General features: G+C 36.6%; 1 protein-coding gene across 1 annotated transcript in view; it reads right to left on the reverse strand.

The window, feature by feature from the left end:
• Positions 1-19336, reverse strand: part of SMCHD1 (structural maintenance of chromosomes flexible hinge domain containing 1) — a 143987-nt gene that overhangs the window by 105489 nt on the left and 19162 nt on the right. Inside the window, exons 6-7 of the mRNA XM_019665107.1 lie at positions 4231-4345; positions 3988-4107 (exon numbers count right to left, since the gene is read on the reverse strand). Of these exons, the coding sequence (XP_019520652.1) occupies positions 3988-4107; positions 4231-4345 (235 nt within the window). The remainder of the gene's footprint in view (positions 1-3987; positions 4108-4230; positions 4346-19336) is intronic.

Below are 19336 nucleotides of genomic sequence, written 5' to 3' on the forward strand. Positions count from 1 at the left end.
TATGTCTAGGAAACTGGCTGATTTTCTTTGCTGTTTAATAAGCTTATATTATTACTTTCTTAATAAAAAATAAAAACAAGCCCCGCTAAACCATTCCAATCATCACTACACACTAAATCACTAATATTATAGCTACAGTATATAATATACAAACATTTTATACACTTTGAGATTTAGATTAGCTTGGGTTTAATAACGATGCAGGTTCATTATCCAAATATTTATCAAGCACCTTCTAAGTCCTATAACTCAAGCTAGACACGAGAAGATAGGGTTCAAGATAAATAAGACAGTGTCCTTCCTCATACAAATTCCATCTAGTAGAAGATGAGAAATAATTACAAAACAATATGCCATTATAAAGATATGAACCAAGAGCCACAGAGTTAAAAAAAGGGTGACATTCACCCAACAGATGACTTAACAAAAGCACTGCAGATCAATGAGAATAAGAAGGACTGGAGAGGATAAGGGAAATAAGATAGTTTAGAATATGATGAATGATGAGGCTGGAAAGGTTGATTCATGCAGTAGAAATGGGTGGAATAGAGGGGAGATAAAACTATTTTAAAAGACAATTAAGGGCCGGCCGAGTGGCAGGTTGGTTAAGAGTTGTCTTGGGACGCCAGCTCTGAGCAGCAGGGCCCTGATTCGGATTCCACATTAGGACAAGTGACGCTGCGCCCTCTACAGCTAAGATGTTGAATAACAGCTCGACCTGGAGCTGGGCTGCCGTGAGTCGCTGGCGATGGCTTAGGCTGCAGTGGAGCTGCAGTGGGCTGCTGTAAAGCTACCATGAGTGGCTGGCAGCCGCTGTGAGCTGCCAAGAGCCGCCGTGAGCAGCCGTCCAGGGCCTGGCGACCGATCTGCCTCACCTGGAAAGTGCGCAATGATAATACCAACATGGGTCAGTGAAGCAATGTCCTCCACAACTAGACTGAAGAACAAAAGGACAGCAACTTGTCTGTTCCCCTCCCCCAATTCTCCAATTAAAAAAAAGATAATTAAATGTGGTGAATGATTAACAAGGATTACAATTACTAACTGCTTGGTGAGAGGATGCTGTTAATTGAAAAGGGTAGTTTGTAAGGAAGGAAGAGAAAAGGAGAATAAGAAAAATTTATAGATAATGTCTGATTTCAGATATGCCAAAAGTTAGTTATTTATGGAACACCTAGAGGACACCTAATTGAAATCAGAAATGGGTATGTTAGGCATGATCACTTGGTACTCACGCACTCATTTGCACCACTTTTTATGTTCCTTCCTGACTCCGGAGGATGGAAAGCCAAAAAGGCTTACTTCTTAGACTCCCTTACATCTTGAGTTGTGGATGCAAATTGAGTTTCACCAACTAGATGCATTAGCCAAAGATTCAGAAGGGAAAAATGAAGCAGAGGCCATTGCCTGAGGTTTCTTGAAGGTTTTCTGTTATCATGCAAGGCACTGAAAAGACCACTGTCCTGGTTCTAGTTTCAAGTGTCAGCATTGATGCAGCACTGGCCAGAAATTCTGTATTCCAATGTTGGAGCAACTGTGGAAGTAAGGCCTTTCCAACAACTGGATCACAGAGAAGGCACTGTGTTTCTGAATTCCAGATCTAGTATTGATCCTCCAGCTACGTGATTATAACATATGTTGCAGCATCCCTTGAAGGTCTGTTTGGAGTGTCCTGGCATCATTCTACAAGGCTCAGCCTAGAGTTCGTTCCTTCAGCCCTTCCAATCATCATGTAAGCATCTAATTCCATTTACCAAATCCTTTTCTATTTAAGTGCCTAGAATGGTTTGTTTCCTTTACAAAGTCCAGCCTGATTCAGTTTCTCAGTCTTAAGAGAAAAGTATCTTGACAGAAAATACAGATTTGAGAACTGTTGATATTAAGTGGCGTGCATACACATACACACACACACACACACACAGAAAAACATAGCTAATTATAGTTCAAAAATTACCAATCCCACACACAATGTAATAACTGTTAACAGTTCAGGGATATAGGAGAAGCCAAAAGAAAGTAGGTTGGAAAGGCCAGGTAACCTCTTTGGTGGGATGAACTAAGCACAAAACACAGAAAAAGCTGGCAGAAATGATGACCCTAGAGTCCTCAGTTCTATCCAACCATTACTATCTGTATAGGTTTGAAATCACTTAATCCTCAATTCCTATTTTTTCACCAGTTTTAGTATGGCAAATAATATTTCCACCAAAATACTTTATAGGACTTTGTGATGGTAAGATAGTATGGAAAAGATAAACTAGAATACTGTTATTTAAATATATAAAGATAAATTGTTAAATAAATGCAACAAAATTAAAGAGGAAAACGTGGGATGAGCAAAATGAAGAAATTTCCTAGACAGAGAATATTAAGCTACAGAGAAAATAAAAATAGTTAATAAACATGAAAAAAAAATTAACTCACTAGCAATGAAAAAAAAACTATTATTTTTACCTATCAAATTGCCAGCGTTTTGCTGCCTTCCCCCATTCTTTTTAATAAGAAAATGATCAGATGGGCACTTTCATATACTGTTGTTGAGTGTTTTTTTATTTGGGTTCAACCTTTCAGAAAAGCAGTTTTGCAATATATACTATGAACATTTATAAAGTTCAAATTCGTTGATACAGCTGTTAAAATTCTAACAATCTGGGCCAGCCGAGTGGCTCAGTTGGTTAAGAGCTCGCTCAGGAGTTTGAGCTCTGAGCAACAGTGGTTCAATTCCCAGCCCGAGCTGAGCAGACGCTGAGCTGCCAACAGGTGGCAAGATAGCTCAGCTTAAAAAAAAAAAAAAATTCTAACAATCTATACTAAGAAAAAATGTAATTCAAGCAGAATGTTATGCAAAGATACTTATGGCAGTGTCTTTATAATTATAGTAAAAGCCTTTAAAAAGCTAAATATTCAACAGAATAGTTAAATTATGGTACATTCAGCCCAAAAAATACTATAAAACTATTAAAAATGATTTTGGTGTACCAAAATATTTTGTAAAAGGGAGCAATACTCAAATGTTAATTTAAAAAACGTGGGCTCGGGCTGGCCGGCCAGGTGGCTCAGTTGGTTAGAGCACACACTCTTAACAAGGTTGCCAATTCACTCCTGCATGGGATGGTGGGCTGTGCCACTAGATTGAAAGCAGTGACCGGACTTGGAGATGAGCTTGCGCCCTCCACAACTAAGATTGAAGGACTACAACTTGACTTGGAGCTGATGGGTCCTGGAAAAACACAATGTTCCCCTTCCCCAATAAAATCTTAAAAAAAAAAAAAATGTGGGCTCATAAGTATATAATAAAAAAGATTAGAAGGAAATGCAACTAAATAAAAGTGCCTTTTCTGGCATTTGAGACTACTTTTACTTCTTTATACTTTCCTACAAAATTTTTTACAATCTGAACAGAATTTTTTAAAATCTCAAAATTACTTTAAAATCAAGGTTTTAAAATTCTAAAGTGTTTCAAATGGAGAAAAGTTGAATGGGTATAATAAATACCATGTGCATGACCAAGATTCAAATTTGTTAACATTCTGCTTATTAAATGAGAATTTGAAAGCAAATTTATAACAGAAATAAAATGCTAATTTCTTTCTCTAAAGCTCTGATTTCCTAAAAGACTGTTACCCTGTCACTGTTTTTTTACTCTAGTTCTGTGGTTATTATACAATAAAAATTTAAAAAACTCAAACTCAGTGCAAGGAAAAACAGTTTACAATCTTCTGAGCAATTTCCAGGAGGCTAACTTGGCTTTATGAGAAAACTTCTTGTCTGAAGATTGTCAGCCAGCCTGAGAAAGCACATAAATATCACTTTTGCTATTCACATGATTAAAGGAAAAAGAATAAAAACAATTTAACCTGAAAATTTCAATACTTCAAGTTTTTTAAAGCAACATTAGTATCTTAGATAGAATTAGAAAAAATGTTCTTGTCCTATCATCCATCCAAAGTAATAAATTTATAATTAGTGAGTTAAAATGTATTATACCTTTCTGTTTCTAATATATCCACTATATATTGACTCTTTATTTTTCTCCTTCTTCTCAAAATCTTCTTTAGAAAGCACAAGCTCGTGAACATCTTGGGAATCTGCAGGTTTGCTTATCATCTGTTAAATATTAAAAAGAGTACTTTAAAGATTCCTAAAAGTTAAAACTGGCTAACACATTTAGACAGAGTAAACCTCAAAATATTTTGATCGACTTTCATCTGTAAGAAACTTTTTACTTACTCTGGCTGATTGTCCGACAAAGAAAACAGCCTGCTTGCCCCCAACACCAAAATAGGAAATATCACTATTTAAACTGCGTGGCACTGGTACTGGTCGAACATAACCTGAATGATCACTAAAATAAAACATTACATTAATGCAGTGCTTTTAAACAAACTACTTAACCACAAAAAGAAAATGTTATAGCACTTTTATTAAGTATCAATAAAATTATCCCCAAGCCAGATAACACCTCTATTCCAAGGTAAAAGAATCAGAGCCGGAAATCAAGACATCATCTAGTCCAATGGTTCTCAAAATTTATTCCCCAAATGAGCTGCATCAGCATCACCTGGAAACTCTATGAAATGCAAATTGTTGGGCCCACCCTAAGTCAGAAAATCTCTTAGCAAACAGGACTAAAAAAAAATCTGTACTCATATATACACATATACCTCTACAACCTTCCCTTCAAAACATTTACTGCTTCAAAACTCATTAAAATATAGGCTGAAAAACAGTGGGAATTATACCAAAGACATTCTTATTTCTGTGTATCATGACAAATGAAGAGCTCTGAGTGAATCTAGTACTGCACCATACTGGAAGGTAGATATCCCTGTTTCTCTCAAAATACAGGCAAGGTCTCCAGGGACAGCATTTCCCAATATCAAAAATAAACAGAATTGTGGCCGGCTGAGTGGCGCGTTGGTTAACAGCTGGCTTGGGACGCCAGAGGGCCCCGGTTTGGATCCCACATATGAGGGCCAGTGACACTGCCCTCTACAGTCTACAGCTAAGATGCTGAACAACAGCTCAACCTGGAGCTGGGCTTGCCGTGAGTCGCTGGCGACGGCGTAGGCTGCAGCCCCTGCTGCAGTGGGTTGCCATGGGCTACCGTGTGTAGCCAGCAGCCAGCGTGAGCGGCCAGCAGCTGCAGTGAGCGGCCGTCCAGAAGCCGGCGACTGATCTGCCTCGCCCGGGAAGAGCGCAATGATGGTGCCAACTTGGGCCAGTGAAGCAACGTCCTCCACAACTAGACTGAAGAACAAAAGGACAGCAACTTGTCTGTTCCCCTTCCCCCAATTCCCCAGCACTGTTCCTATCCCCCAATTCCCCAATAAAAATCTTTTTAAAAAAAACCACAAAAACAAAAAACAGAATTGGGAGTGAGGCTGGAACCACTATCGCTTAATGGAAAGGTGGGAAAGCTGAGGTGGCATAGCTGGAAAGAACTAAAGAACACAAAAATACATTCAAAGATCTTACCCATAAAAAAACAAAGAAAAGGAACAGAAAATATCTCACACAGTTTAAATGTAGTTCTAAAAAGAGAGGAGAGAATGGATAACAGCTGCAAATATTCTTGAACCACTAAAAGATGTGGTTCTACAGTTTCAGACCGAAAGAGCCCAAACAGGACACATATAAAGAACGCCACATCACAGTGAACACCAAAAACAAAACAGGAGAACTAGAAAACAGACTGAGAGATAATACAGGATATAAAACAAGCTAGCAGGCATTGACAGCAACAGTTTATGAGTAAGACAGTAGAAATTATCTCCAAAGTGCTCAGAGAAAATCTGTCTACCTACAATTGTGAACTAGAGCTAACTAAAGAACTCACAGATAAAAATCAACGTAATTTACCATTAAGAGATTTGCTCTAAAGGAATGTTTCTACAAGCACAATCTGACATGCAAAGTCATCATAATATGGTAAGTACAAAGGTAATTTTTTAAATGTGTTAAATGTTTTTTCTAAATGTATTGTTAGAAAAAAATGGTGTGTATAAATTGTGAGATTTCTAAAATGTCAGACTTGAAATACTAGACAACAAAAGTATTATTTTGTGAAGGATGTGGTTAGAGCTAAAGTGTTCCAAATTCCTTAACATGGAAGGAAGGAAGTATTTTAAATTTTGAAGTCTAAAGTTAAATACATATTTTAAAATTTCAAAGACAACAAGGAAAATAAACATATAAATTCTAAAATATTAAGGAGAAAAATATGGAACAAGGTTTTAAAAAGCAACAACAAAAAAACAATTTTTTTTAACTACAGAGAAATAAAAACAAATAAGTAATGGAATAAAAATATTTTCATTGATATTAAAAAGTCCTTACCCCACATATCAATAATCAAAATAAACATAAAGACAACAATGACCCAGTAAGACACTGTATTACCAGACCTACAAAACAAAGCACACAAAAAATTGCTCCTTCATAACATACAAAGCCACCACTACATGCAAACCCATCTCCACACAATATAGACACAACAAACCTGTCCCCACACAACACACCTAAAATGTCTCCACACACAAAAAAAGCATGCATGCTCATATCCAAACACCCCACACAATACAAAAACACCCCATCCACACAACATACATGCACACTTACGCTGCCCTGTAAAACAAACACACATCCTGACCCTGTCCCCCCTTACAACATACACACACCAACGATAAAAAGATTTTAAAGGGTCAGAGAAAGCAGACACAATACATAATAATGAGAAACAATAAGAATAACAACAGCTTTCTGATGATAAACTATGCAAACCAGTAGAAAATGGAGTGACATTTTTAAGGTACTGAAATTTTTAACAACCTCAACCTAAAATTCTATACTCAGAAAAAATATCTTTAATGGAGGAGGGAGAGATCCAGACTTTGTCACACAAAAGCTGAAAATTCATCAAGAGTAAACCTGAGTTATAATAACTGTTAAAAGACCATCATTACTCCCTATCAGGAATGAAAATGATACTAGATGGATTTACACAAAGGAATGAAGACCACCAGAAATGATAAATATGTGGGTAAATATAAACTGACTCAGGAACTCCAACAGATACTCAGACGTGAATGTTCACAGCAGCATTATTCACAATGGACAAAAGTTAGAAAACAAGCCAAGTATCCATTAACCTACAAATGGAAAACAAAATGTAGTACAGCTGTACAATTCAGCCATAAAAAGAAATGAAGTTCTGATACATGCTACAACATGGATGAAACTTGAAAACATTATGGAAGTGAAACAAACTAGGCACAAATGACAAATTGATGATTCTTCTTAAATGAGATACTGAGAATACGCAAATTCATTGAGACAGAAAGTAGAACAGTGGTTACCAGCAGCAAGACATAGAGTTATTGTTTAATGGTAGTTTCAGTTTAGGGAGGGATCAAAAATTTGGTAACACATAATGGTAATGGTTATAAAACATTGTGAATATAATTAATACCACTGAACTGTACACTTTAAAGTGGTCATAAAGTCAATTTTTTCCCCCTACATATTTTAAAAGACTGTTAAAAAGACAAACTCATAGTAACAGAGAATAGAAAAGTGGTTGGTTGACTGGGGCTGCAAAGTACAGGAAATAGGAAGAGGGTGGTAAAAGAGTACAAACTTTCAGCTAAAAGTTAATAATGTCTGAGGATCTAAAGATAACATGATGACTATAGTTAACAACACTATTGTATAATTGAAATCTGCTAAGAAAATAGAATTTAAATGTTCTCACTATAAAAAGATAAATATGTAAGGTGATTGATGTGTTAATTAACTAGGTGGAAGGAACCCTGTTTAAAGCAAAATAAACAGAACATATTTTGATATTTATAACATATACCAATGCAAAGTATATAAAAATAAAGCACAAAGGGCTGGCCAAGTGACTCAGCTGGTTAAGAGCTCACTCAAAGAGTATGGGCTCTGAGCAACACGGTCACCGGTTCGATTCACGGCCCAAGCTGAGCTGCTACTGAGCTGCCAACAGGTGGCAGGATGGCTCAGCTAAAAAAATAATAATAATAGTAAAATAAAACAAAGCACAAAGATCAAGACAGAGTAAGTGGAATGGATGGTACTGCTGTGATATAATTATATGTAAAATAGCATATTACTTGATATAGACTATGATAAAGATGTACACTATGAATCCCCAAGTTACCAGTAAGACAACAAAACAGAGTAACAGCTAATAAGCCAACAAATGAAATAAAATGGAATCACACTCACACACAAAATGTTCAATTTGAAATAAGGCAACAAAATGAAACAAAACAGGAAAAGTAAAAAAGAAACATCGAAGATGGTAAGTTCAAATCCAAATATACCAATAACCACATCCCAATTAAAAGACAGAGACTGTCAAATTTTAATACACAACTATATGTTACCTAAAAGAATTCTCTTTAAATGTATAGAGACAATAGGTTAAAAGATTGGAAAAAGTTATTTTAACACTAATGAAAAGAAAGGTGGAGTTACTTTATTTACATCAGGAAAGCAGATAAAAAGACACCAGGAAATGAAGAACAATGAAATAAGTGGATAAAGTAAAATACCATTCTCCTCTTGAGTTTTAAAAATTATGTTAGATTGCTAAAATCACAGTAACATTGATGTGGTTCTCAATGTATGTACAGGTAATGCTTAAGAAAACTAAATTATAAACGAGAGACAGTTAAAGAACCTAAGTAATTTGGCTAAGATTTCTAAGATTACCACTTTGAGTGGTAAAATGTCCATATTAACAGAGTGTAATAAGTTATATATGTATACAGTATTCACTAGAGCAACCACTAAAAAAGAAAAGGACACATTCAAATACACTGTAATGAAAATGGTATACTAAAATAAGTTCAAGTAAACCACAAAAAGGTCAGAAAATAAAAAAATTAATAACAAATATGGAAAAGTTAAAACATGACATAAGTCCTAATGTATCAATAATTACTATAACTGTAATTGTACAAATACACTAAATAAAACTGGCAGATTGAATAAAAAGAATGACCCAGTTATATGTTGTCTGCAAGAAACTCATTCCAAATATGATATAGTGATATAGTTTAAAATAAAATGGATTGGGAAAAAAAAATGGGTGAGAGCAGATATGCCATGCAAACATAAACGAAAAGAGACATGGAGTGGCTACAAATATTACATGAAATACACTTCAGAACAAGAAAATTACCAGAGACAAAGAGTAGCATTACATAACAATAAAAGGGTAAGTTCACCGAGAAGTCATAACAATCCTGTGTATCTGTGTATACACAAAATAACACAAGTTCAAAATACACAAAGCAGGGCTGGCCGAGTGGTTCAATGGTTAAGAGTTGGCTTAGGAGTGCAAGCTCTGAGCAGCAGGGCCACTGGTTCGGATCCCACATGGGCCAGTGACACTGTGCCCTCTACAGCTAAGATGGTGAACAACAACTCAACCTGGAGCAGGGCTGCCGTGAGTTGCCAGCGACGGCGTAGGCTGCAGTGGGGCTACAGTGGGCTGCCGTGAGCTACTGTGAGTGGCCAGCAGCCAGCATGAGCTGGCGTGAGCCACCGCCCAATGGCCAGCGACCGACTGCCTCACCCAGGAAGAGCGCAATGATCACAATATCAACATGGGTCAGTGAAGCAACATCCTCCACAACTAGACTGAAGAACAAAAATGACAGCAACTTGTCTGTTCCCCTTCCCCAACGCTGTTCCCTCCCCCAATTCCCCAATAAAATCTTTAAAAACAAAACAAAACAAAAACAAAATATACAAAGCAAAAATTCAGAGAACTGAAAAAATAAACAAACATCCAAACAAGTGGGGGGCTTCAATACCTCTCCTCTTAGTCATCATCACAAAGAAAATAAGCATGGATATAAAAGAACAAAAAAATATTATCAACCAATGGAATCTAATATTTACAGAACACTTCTCAAAAGCAGCAAAATACACATTCTCTTCAAGGACACTAGAAAATTCACCAAAATAGATCATATCCTGGATCATAAAACAAATCTCAAGAAATCTAAGAGAACTGAAACCATATAGAGTATGTTCTCTAACTATAAATGACATCAAACTAAAAACCAAAATAAAGAAAACAAGAAAATCTATTGAGACTACTTGGAAATTGAACAACACATTCCTAGAACGATCCATGGATCAAAGAGAAAGTTGCAAGGGAAATAAAAATTACACTGAATTGAATCAAAGTGAAAATACAGCATATCAAAACTTGTGGGATGCAGCAAAAGTAATTCTAAGAAGAAAATTTATAATACAAAATATTCATCTTAGAAAAGGTCTCAAATCAATAATCTTAGATTCCACCTCAAAATAGCACAAAAAGAGCAAAATAAACCCAAAACAAGGATATACAAGATAATAAAGGACATACATAAATAATAAAGAGCAGAAATCAAAGAATATGAAAACAAAAATAACAAAGAAAATTTATCTAAGTGAACACTCATTCTTTGAAAAGCATTACCAACAATTATATACCAAGAAACTTGAAAATTTAATGCAATGAACTAATTTCTAGTAAAATATGACTTATCAAAACTAAATCAATAAGAAATAGAAGGCCTAAATATTCTTATAATTCAATTAAAGAAATCAAAGTAATAGTTTAAATTTTCCTCCCAAAAAAACATACCAAACCCAAATGGCTTCCTAAGTGCGTTTTATCAAATTTTCTTAACTGGTGGAAGTATAAATTAATACAATCACTTTGGAAAGCAATTTGCCATAACCCTGTATAAAACTGATTTTTATGACCTACAAATTCCCTTCGAAGCATTTACCTAAGAACTTATGTAGATGTGGCACACACCCCACATATAAAACAGTACTTCTCACAACTGCTAAAAGTTGGTGTAAGAAAGCCTAATGTAGGAGACTGGATAAATACAGTGCAATTCCTTTTTGGTATACACAAAAGACTGCATGGTTATAAAAAAGAATGTACAGGCCCACACAAAAATGAAATCTTAGTAACCTAACGTAAAGTAAAAATGTAAGTCCCTTGTAGACCAACATACAGTATAATTACTTTTCATAACATTAAAAATAAAAAGCAAAATCAAATATATACTTTTTAAAAAAACAAGGAAACTAAAAAACAATTCAAGATAGTGGTTAACTTTGGTGTGGAGAAATAGAAAAAGGGAGAAAGCACACAGATGTAAATTACAAGAAATATTGTACTTATTGGATTGGGTAGTAGATTCTGATTATTCAACTTATTGAATTTTCAATAAATAAACTTTAAAAGGGCAAGGCCTGAACTGATAAACTGTTATAAACCAAGAATTATGATTAATCAAATTCTATGAACCTAATATCTATTAAGAAAAATAGAAAGAGTAAAATGCGTTCTAAGACTTTAACTGCTATGGCAATACTTTTAGGAAACAGGCTGAAAAAATTCCCTCCCCTAAATACTCTCAAGATATACACGGGGAAGTATACAAAAGTTTAGGGAGAGGAGACTTCAGAGATAAAACAACACATACATACTTAATCTGATTCAAAACTAATGAATTCTGTTCTCTGATTAGGAATGGACCCAGCAAACGTAACCTAGCCTAGGCAAAAACACTGTATCACAGCAAATAAGACTGAAAACACAAAGTTCCAGTAGGTTTCAGGCTTGCGTGAGTCCCAAAAAATTCCTATATCCACACTCAAGGGCTATAGACCTTCATGAAGTAAAAGCAGAAAAATAACCTACGACTTTATGAAACAATTTATGAAAAAATAGAAGCAGTTCTCTGGAAAATTTAGAAAGTCACCTCCCACAGGAATAAATTTATATCACAGTCCAAAAGAATTTCAGAAAATATCTCATTTATGTTCTTGACACAATGAAGGTGGATATATCTTTGTGAAACGAGTAATTGGTTTATTAGAGAGAAGCAAAATCTGCACTGAAACAGTAATAAAAGATGTTGAAAGTAAGAAAAAGGAATAGGAAAGATGATCAAATTCGTAACAGAAACTAAAACGATATAAGTGGCTTCCCAGAAAAACAGTAGAATAAACACGTATGTGTATTCATATCTCACTATCTTCAATCTACCAAAGGGCAAAAAACAGCCACAATGAAGAACGTTTCAGGGTTCCCAGTCAAGATAGGGGAGTAGGTAAACACTGTGCTTGCCTCCTCTCACAACCACATCAAAATTACAACTAATCTACAGAACAACCATTACTGAGAATCACCTGAAGTCTAGCTGAACAGAAGTCCTACAACTACAGACAAACAGAAGAAGCCACCTCAAGACTGGTAATGGCAGAGACATGGTAAGGACTGGTCCTGCACCCACATGTGGTGGTTAAAAATCGGGAGGGATAGCTCAGCTGTGGAGGTCACCCTGGAGGAGTGACAGTTCCCAGCCCCACATCAGGGCCCACAGCCTAGGGTTCCAGTGCCAGGAAAAGAAGTCCACACAACTTCTGGCTGTGAAATCCAGTGGAGATAGTGGCTGAGTTGAGACGCAGCATGGCTGGAGTCCCAGGCATTCCTCTTAAAGGGGCCATATACAGACGTACTCACTGACAGACAAACTCACTCTGAGCTCCAGCACTGGGCCAGCAACTCAAAAATTGCCAGGGACATATACAGAGGAAATGGATTGTCTGGCATCAGGGCGAGGGCTGGAGGAGGAGCACAGAATTGCTGGTGGAATCATTATTTCTATTGAGCCCTCCCCTATCCCAGCATGCAGACACAGGTGGCCATATATCTGAATTTTCATCAACCTAACTAACAATATTCACCCCATCCTGGTGATTCCCTGAGACCCTGCCCTACCCAACCTGTGGACTCAACCAAGCCTCTTCCAGTGGCTTTTACATACAAATGACCTGTCGTGGCTCATGCTGCAAACTTTCCTAAAATCTCTCAAAAGTTCACAAAACCCAAACAAGCAGCATCTGGTATTGGCATGCGCCATACCTCTTGCTGAACAGCCTTAAGCCCACCACTAGCGACAGCCAGCCTCAGTTCATGGCTTGGCCTCTCGAGGCACATCCAAACCCAGTGTGAACGAAAGACATCAGCAGATTGCTATGCAGCTCATGCCAGGTGGCCCTGGCCAGGGCACAGGTTGCAGCTGAGCTTGGCCTGGGGCAGGGCCCCTCCCAAGAGGCCCCAGGATGGCACATCCAGTGGCCAACTTTGAATTAAGCTGAAACACCACTCGCTGCCTCTGCAGATGACACACCCAAAGGGCAGACTGGGCAGGCACCAGAGCCCTACTAAAGCGAATCCTGCTACATAGGGTCATCCCCTGCACAACAGCTTCTCCACTGTCGTCTGGGCGGCCAGTCCTCACAACCAATCAGCCCGACTAATGTGCAAACAGCAACCAAGGTTCAATTACAATATGAGGACACACACAACCCACACAAGAAACACACCTACAGCACCCAACTTAGGTGACCAGGGAGACTGCGCCACTGGACCCCACAGCACACCTACTACATAAAGGCCACTCTATTAAGACCGAGAGACATAGCAGCCCTACTTAATACATAGAAACAAATCAGGGAGGCAGCCAAAATGAGTAGACAAAGACACATATCCCAAAGGAAAGAATAGAACAAACCTCCAGAAAAATAACTAAACAAAATAGAGACAAGCAATCTACCCGACACACAGTTCAAAACACTCATTATAAGAATGATCAGGGGCCAGACAAGTGGCTCAGTTGGTTAAGAGCGCGAGCTCTGAGCAACATGGTCGCAAGTTCAATTCCCACATGGGCCAGTGAGCTACATCCAAGCTGAGCTGTCAACAGGTGGCAGAATGGCTCAGCTGGTGAAAGCACGTGCTCCTAACAACAAGGCTGCCAGTTTAACTCCCGCAAGGGACGGTGGGCTGCCCACCCGCAACTAAGACTGAACACAGCACCTTGAGTTGAGCAGCCGCAAGCTACCGATGGGTAGATGGATGGCAACTGGACTTGGTGCTGAGCTAGCTGCGCCCTCCACAACTAAGATTGAAAGACAACAACTTGACTGTTCCCCTTCCCCAATTCCCCAACACTGTTCCCCTTCCCTAATTCCCGAATAAAATCTTTAAAAGAAAAAAAGGGGAAAAAAAAGAATGCTCAATGATCTCAGTGAGAGCTTCAGCAAAGAGACAGGAAACATAAAAATGGAGAAGAAAAAACATAAAAAAGAACCAGTCAGGAATAAAAACTACAATTAACTGAAATAAAGAATATATCAGAGGGAATCAACAGTAGATTTGATGAAGCAGAGGGTCAAAATAGTGATTTGGAAGACAAGGTAGCAGAAACCAGCTAATCAGAACAGCAAAAAGAAAAAAATCTAAAATATGACAGTAGTTTAAGGGGCCTTGTGAACAACATCAAGCATACCAACATTTGTATCATGGGGGTACCAGTAGGAGAAGAAAGAGAGCAAGGAATTGAAAACCTATTTGAAAAAATAATGATATAAAACTTCTCTGACCTGGTGAAGGAAATAGACATACATGTCCAGGAAGCACAGAGAGGCCCAAACAAGATAAACCCAAAGAGACCCACACCAAGACACATACATCATAATTAAAATGCCAAAGGTTAAAGACAAAGACAGGCTCTTAAAAGCAGCAAGAAAAAGCATTTAGTTACCTATAAGGTAACTGTCGGCTGATTTCTCAACAGAAACGTTGCAGGTCAGAAGCGACTGGCATGAAACATTCAAAGTAATGAAAAGCAAGGACCTACAACCAAGATGACTTTATCCAGCAAAACTATCATTTAGAACCGAAGGACAGATAAAGAGCTTTCCAGACAAGTTAAAGGAGTTCATTAACACTAAAACAGCATTACAAGAAATGTTAGAGGAACTTCGTTAAGAAGAAAGAAAAAAATAATAAAACATCAAAAATATGAATAAAATGACAATAACTACATATCTATCAATAATTACCTTAAATGTAAATGGGTTAAATGCTCCAGTCAAAAGACATAGGGTAGCTGAATGGATAAGAAAACACGACCCTTACATATGCTGCCTACAAGAGACTCAATTCAGACTGAAAGACACACAAAGACGGAAAATAAAGAGATGGAAAAAAATATTTCATGAAAATGGAAATTAAAAAACTCTGGGATAACAATACTTATTATCCCAACAAAATAGACAAAAAAGACAAAATAGACTTTTAAAACAAAGGCTATAATAAAAGACAAAGATGGACCCAGGAATCCCACTTTTGGGTATTTATCCAAAGATACCCAAAAACACTACTTCCCTATGTTCATTGCAGTATTATTTTCAATAGCCATGATATGGAGACAACCTGCGTATTCATCAATGGATGAATAAAGAAGAGGTGTGTGTGTGTGTGTGTGTGTGTGTGTGTGTGTATATATATATATATATATATATATATATGAAATATTACTCAGCCATAAAAAACAATGAAACCTTGCCATCTGCAATGACATAGATGGACCTAGAGAGTATTATGCTGAGTGGAGTAAGTCAGAGAAAGACAAATGCCCTATGATTTCACTTATATGTAGAATCTAAAGCACAAAATAAACAAACAAACAAAACAAAAACACTCAAAGATACAGAGAACATTTTGATGGTTGCCAGCTAGAAGGGGTAGTTGGGAAGGTAGGTGAAAAAGGAGACGAGATTAAGCAGTACAAATAGGCAGTTACAAAACATTCATGGCGATGTAAAGTATAGCCTAAGGATATAGTCAATAATATTGTAGAACTATGTAAGGTGTCAGATGTGAACTAGATTTATTGGGGTGATCACTTCGTAAGTTATATAAATGTCTAATCACTATGTTGTACACCTGAAACTAATATAGTATTGTATGTCAACTGCAATTGAAAGTAAGAAAGAGAGAGAGAGAGAGAGAGAGAGAGAGAGAGAGAGAGAGAGAGAGAGAGAGAGAGAGACANAGACAAAGAGAGAGTAAAAGAGAGAGAGAAAGAAAGAATGCTTCACCTCTAACAAAACTTAACAAATGGCCACAGGTTCCTATTAGAGCTCCTGGAATAAATCTGTGAGAAACAGTGAAAACAACCAAATTAAAGTAGGATTCCTCAATGCTACACACTCTTTAAATTCAAGTAAACACAAACATCAGAAAGCTCATCTTAATTTACAGAAAAATAATGAAGGCAAAGGAAAATTTTTTTCTTTAGAGAAAATCTTGTTGGAGTCTACTTCTACAACCTAAAATGACATGGAAAATAGGTCATGTGGGGTGCTATTTTTATTTTCACAAAAATGGCTCCCTGACTTAAGAGCCTTTTAATTGCTGAGCAAGTTGAAAGTGCAGAAAGTAGCACTGATCCAACACACACCTAAATTATGACCACCCAGAAGATCTAAGTAATATTACCCTTCTTTCTTCTACAAAATAATTAAATAAACACACAATATTACAACTATGTTCTAAGCTATCTAATTTAACTTCTAAGGCAATGATTATAATAGTGCCTCAGTGATGAGAAAATTTCCTAGATTCATGTAATGTTCTATATCTTAACAGGGGTTTGGATTACACAAGTGTATGCATCTGTCAAAAATCAGTTAATAGAGTGAGCACTTCCAGAATGGCAAAGTAAAGACCTATGAAAATCCACTCATTGATAAAATCAACAAAGCCCCAAAAAACTGTCAAAATCAACATTTTCAAAACTCTAAAAATTAACCAAGGTCTTGCAACAATCCAAAGAGTGTTTATTCAAGACATAGCTGAATCTTGGTAAAAAGAGCTTCCTTGCTCTGTGATGTTTTAAAATGCCCTATCCCATTCCCCCAGATCCACAGAAGTCTTGAAAACCAACAGCCCTGCAATCATGGTGAAAACCAGCAGCTTAGGAGTCAATGGAATAAGTTTGGAGTTATCCCGAAGTTCCTTTACCCCAGAACTGCCATTATTAGATCTGACAGTTCCCAAGGAACCTCCACTCACAGGGTTTGTCTTTATTGAACCTAGTTCAGAACTTGCTCCTGTGAACAGCTTTTTACCTGGGCCATTTGTCAAAAACAATCAGTGGCAATTGTTTATCATCACAGCTGGCAAAAGCAATGAAAACAGTTGAAAGAAAACAAGAATCTGACCAAAAATTTACAAGGAAAATATGGGGAATGAGAGGCCCATAGTGATTTTTAAAAGCTCCAGCATATTCATGATAATCAAGTAGGTCACACTCATGTGCAGGGTTATATACATACATGCTCATACAACTCTCATTCTGGCTGATTATGAGGCTCTGTGCAAGCAAGAATTTAAGGCTAAGAATGAGTTATAAGCTTCCTGCTAGAACACTATAAACATCACCCAATATGCACAGAGAACCCCTTGGCAAAAGCTGGGATACTTAATGGTTCCAGACATTTAAGGAAATCATTAGCTGACCACTAAGCTAACTAAACAGAGACTTCAGTGGCAACACAAGATTAAAGCATACAGATTTTACAGAATTAGTTTAGGGAAGTCACTACATAAACAACAACAAGAACCAGAAGCAACAACAAACCTTGTGGAGGGGGATAAATCTGATTTCCAGAGTTGCCACATTATATTATTTAAAATGTCCTGTTCTCAGCAAAAAATTATGAGCACCCACCAAGAAATATTAATGTATGGTCCATCCATACACAGGAAAAACAGTAATCAGTGGAAACCATCCCAGAAGCGCAGGCATTGGAATTACTAGACAAAGATTTAAATCAGCTACTTTAAATACATTCAATGAAAAGAAATCATGCCTAATGAAGTAAAGTATGAGAACAGTGTTTTACCAAAGAGAGAATATCAATGTAGAGAGAAATTATTTAAAAAGAACCTAATAGATCCTGGAACTGAAAAGGACAATAAATGAAATGAAAAATTCAGCTAAGTGGCTCATGAGCAATTTGAGTTGGTAGAAGGATTAGTGAACTTAAAAAGCAGCTACACTGATTATTCAGTCTGAAGATCAAAAAGGAAAAAGAATGAAGAAAAAATAACAGAGGCTCAGAGACTTAGGGAGCATCATCAAGTATATCAATATATGGATAACATGAGCCACAGGATAGGAAAGAAAATATTTGAAAAAATAATGGCCAAAAAATCCCCAAATTTCACAAAAACATTAATTTATACATCCAAGAAGTTCAACAAACACGAAACAGGATTAACTGAAAAAGATCCAACCCTAGACACAACAGAATCAAACTTTCAAAATCCAGAAAAAAGACAGAATCTTGAAAGCAGAGAGAACTGATTGGTCACATACAAGGGATACTCAATAAGATTAACAATTATCAGAAACCATGGAGCCAGGAAGCAGTGAGCTAACATATTCAAAGTGCTGACAGAGAATGACTGTCAATCAAGAATTCCTTATCTAGTACCAGTAGCCTTCAAAAATGAAGAAGAGATTAAGACATTCCCAGATCAATAAAAACTAAGGGACTCTATCATTAGCAGATCTGCCCTAAAGTAGCTACTAAATAGTGTTTTGGACTGAAATGAAAGGGCACTAGAAAGTTATTTGAATACAAAAAGAAACAAAAAATAAAGTAGAGGTAACTATATGTAAATACAAAAAGATAGTATAAATCTAATATTTATAACTTCTATCTGATTTAAAAGATAGCTGCACAAAGCAGTAACTATAAAACTGTGTCGACAGAGTTATAATGTATAAAGATGTCATTTACATAAAAATAATACAAAGGCATGGAAGAGAAATGAAACCATAATAAGAGTAAAGATTTTGTATATTATTGACATTACGTTCACATTAATCCAAACTGGAATGTTATAAATTAAAATGTTAATTGTAATCCCTAAAAAATCCACTAAAAAAGCAGATTAACAACTATTAAAAGTATATTGATTGCCAGGAGTAGTGGGGGAGAGGGGGAGTGACTACAAATGGGTACAGGGTTTCTTTTGGAGTGAGAAAAATGTTCTGAAATTAGTGATGATGGTAGCACTACTTTGTGACTATATTCAAAACCATGCAATTGTATACTTTAACATGGTGAATTTTATGGCATATGAATTATATGGCCACAAAAAATAAATTCAACAAAGATACACGTAAGACAGATGTGAGCATTTCACCATACGTAAATTTTACCTCAAAAAAAAACATATATTGAATGCTAGGTAATGATATCAATGCTTAAAGCATTAGGAAAAAGATTACTGTAATTTATTTGAACTGAATAAAAAATTAAGATAAACTGAAGGTTAGTGTTATAAATAGGTATGTGGTAAAGCAACTATCTATGGTAAAAACTAGGTCTGAGTATCTGGGTATTCAATGTAGAATTT

This window comes from Hipposideros armiger, unplaced genomic scaffold, assembly GCF_001890085.2.
Source record: "Hipposideros armiger isolate ML-2016 unplaced genomic scaffold, ASM189008v1 scaffold_433, whole genome shotgun sequence".
NCBI classification, from domain to species: Eukaryota; Metazoa; Chordata; class Mammalia; order Chiroptera; family Hipposideridae; genus Hipposideros; species Hipposideros armiger.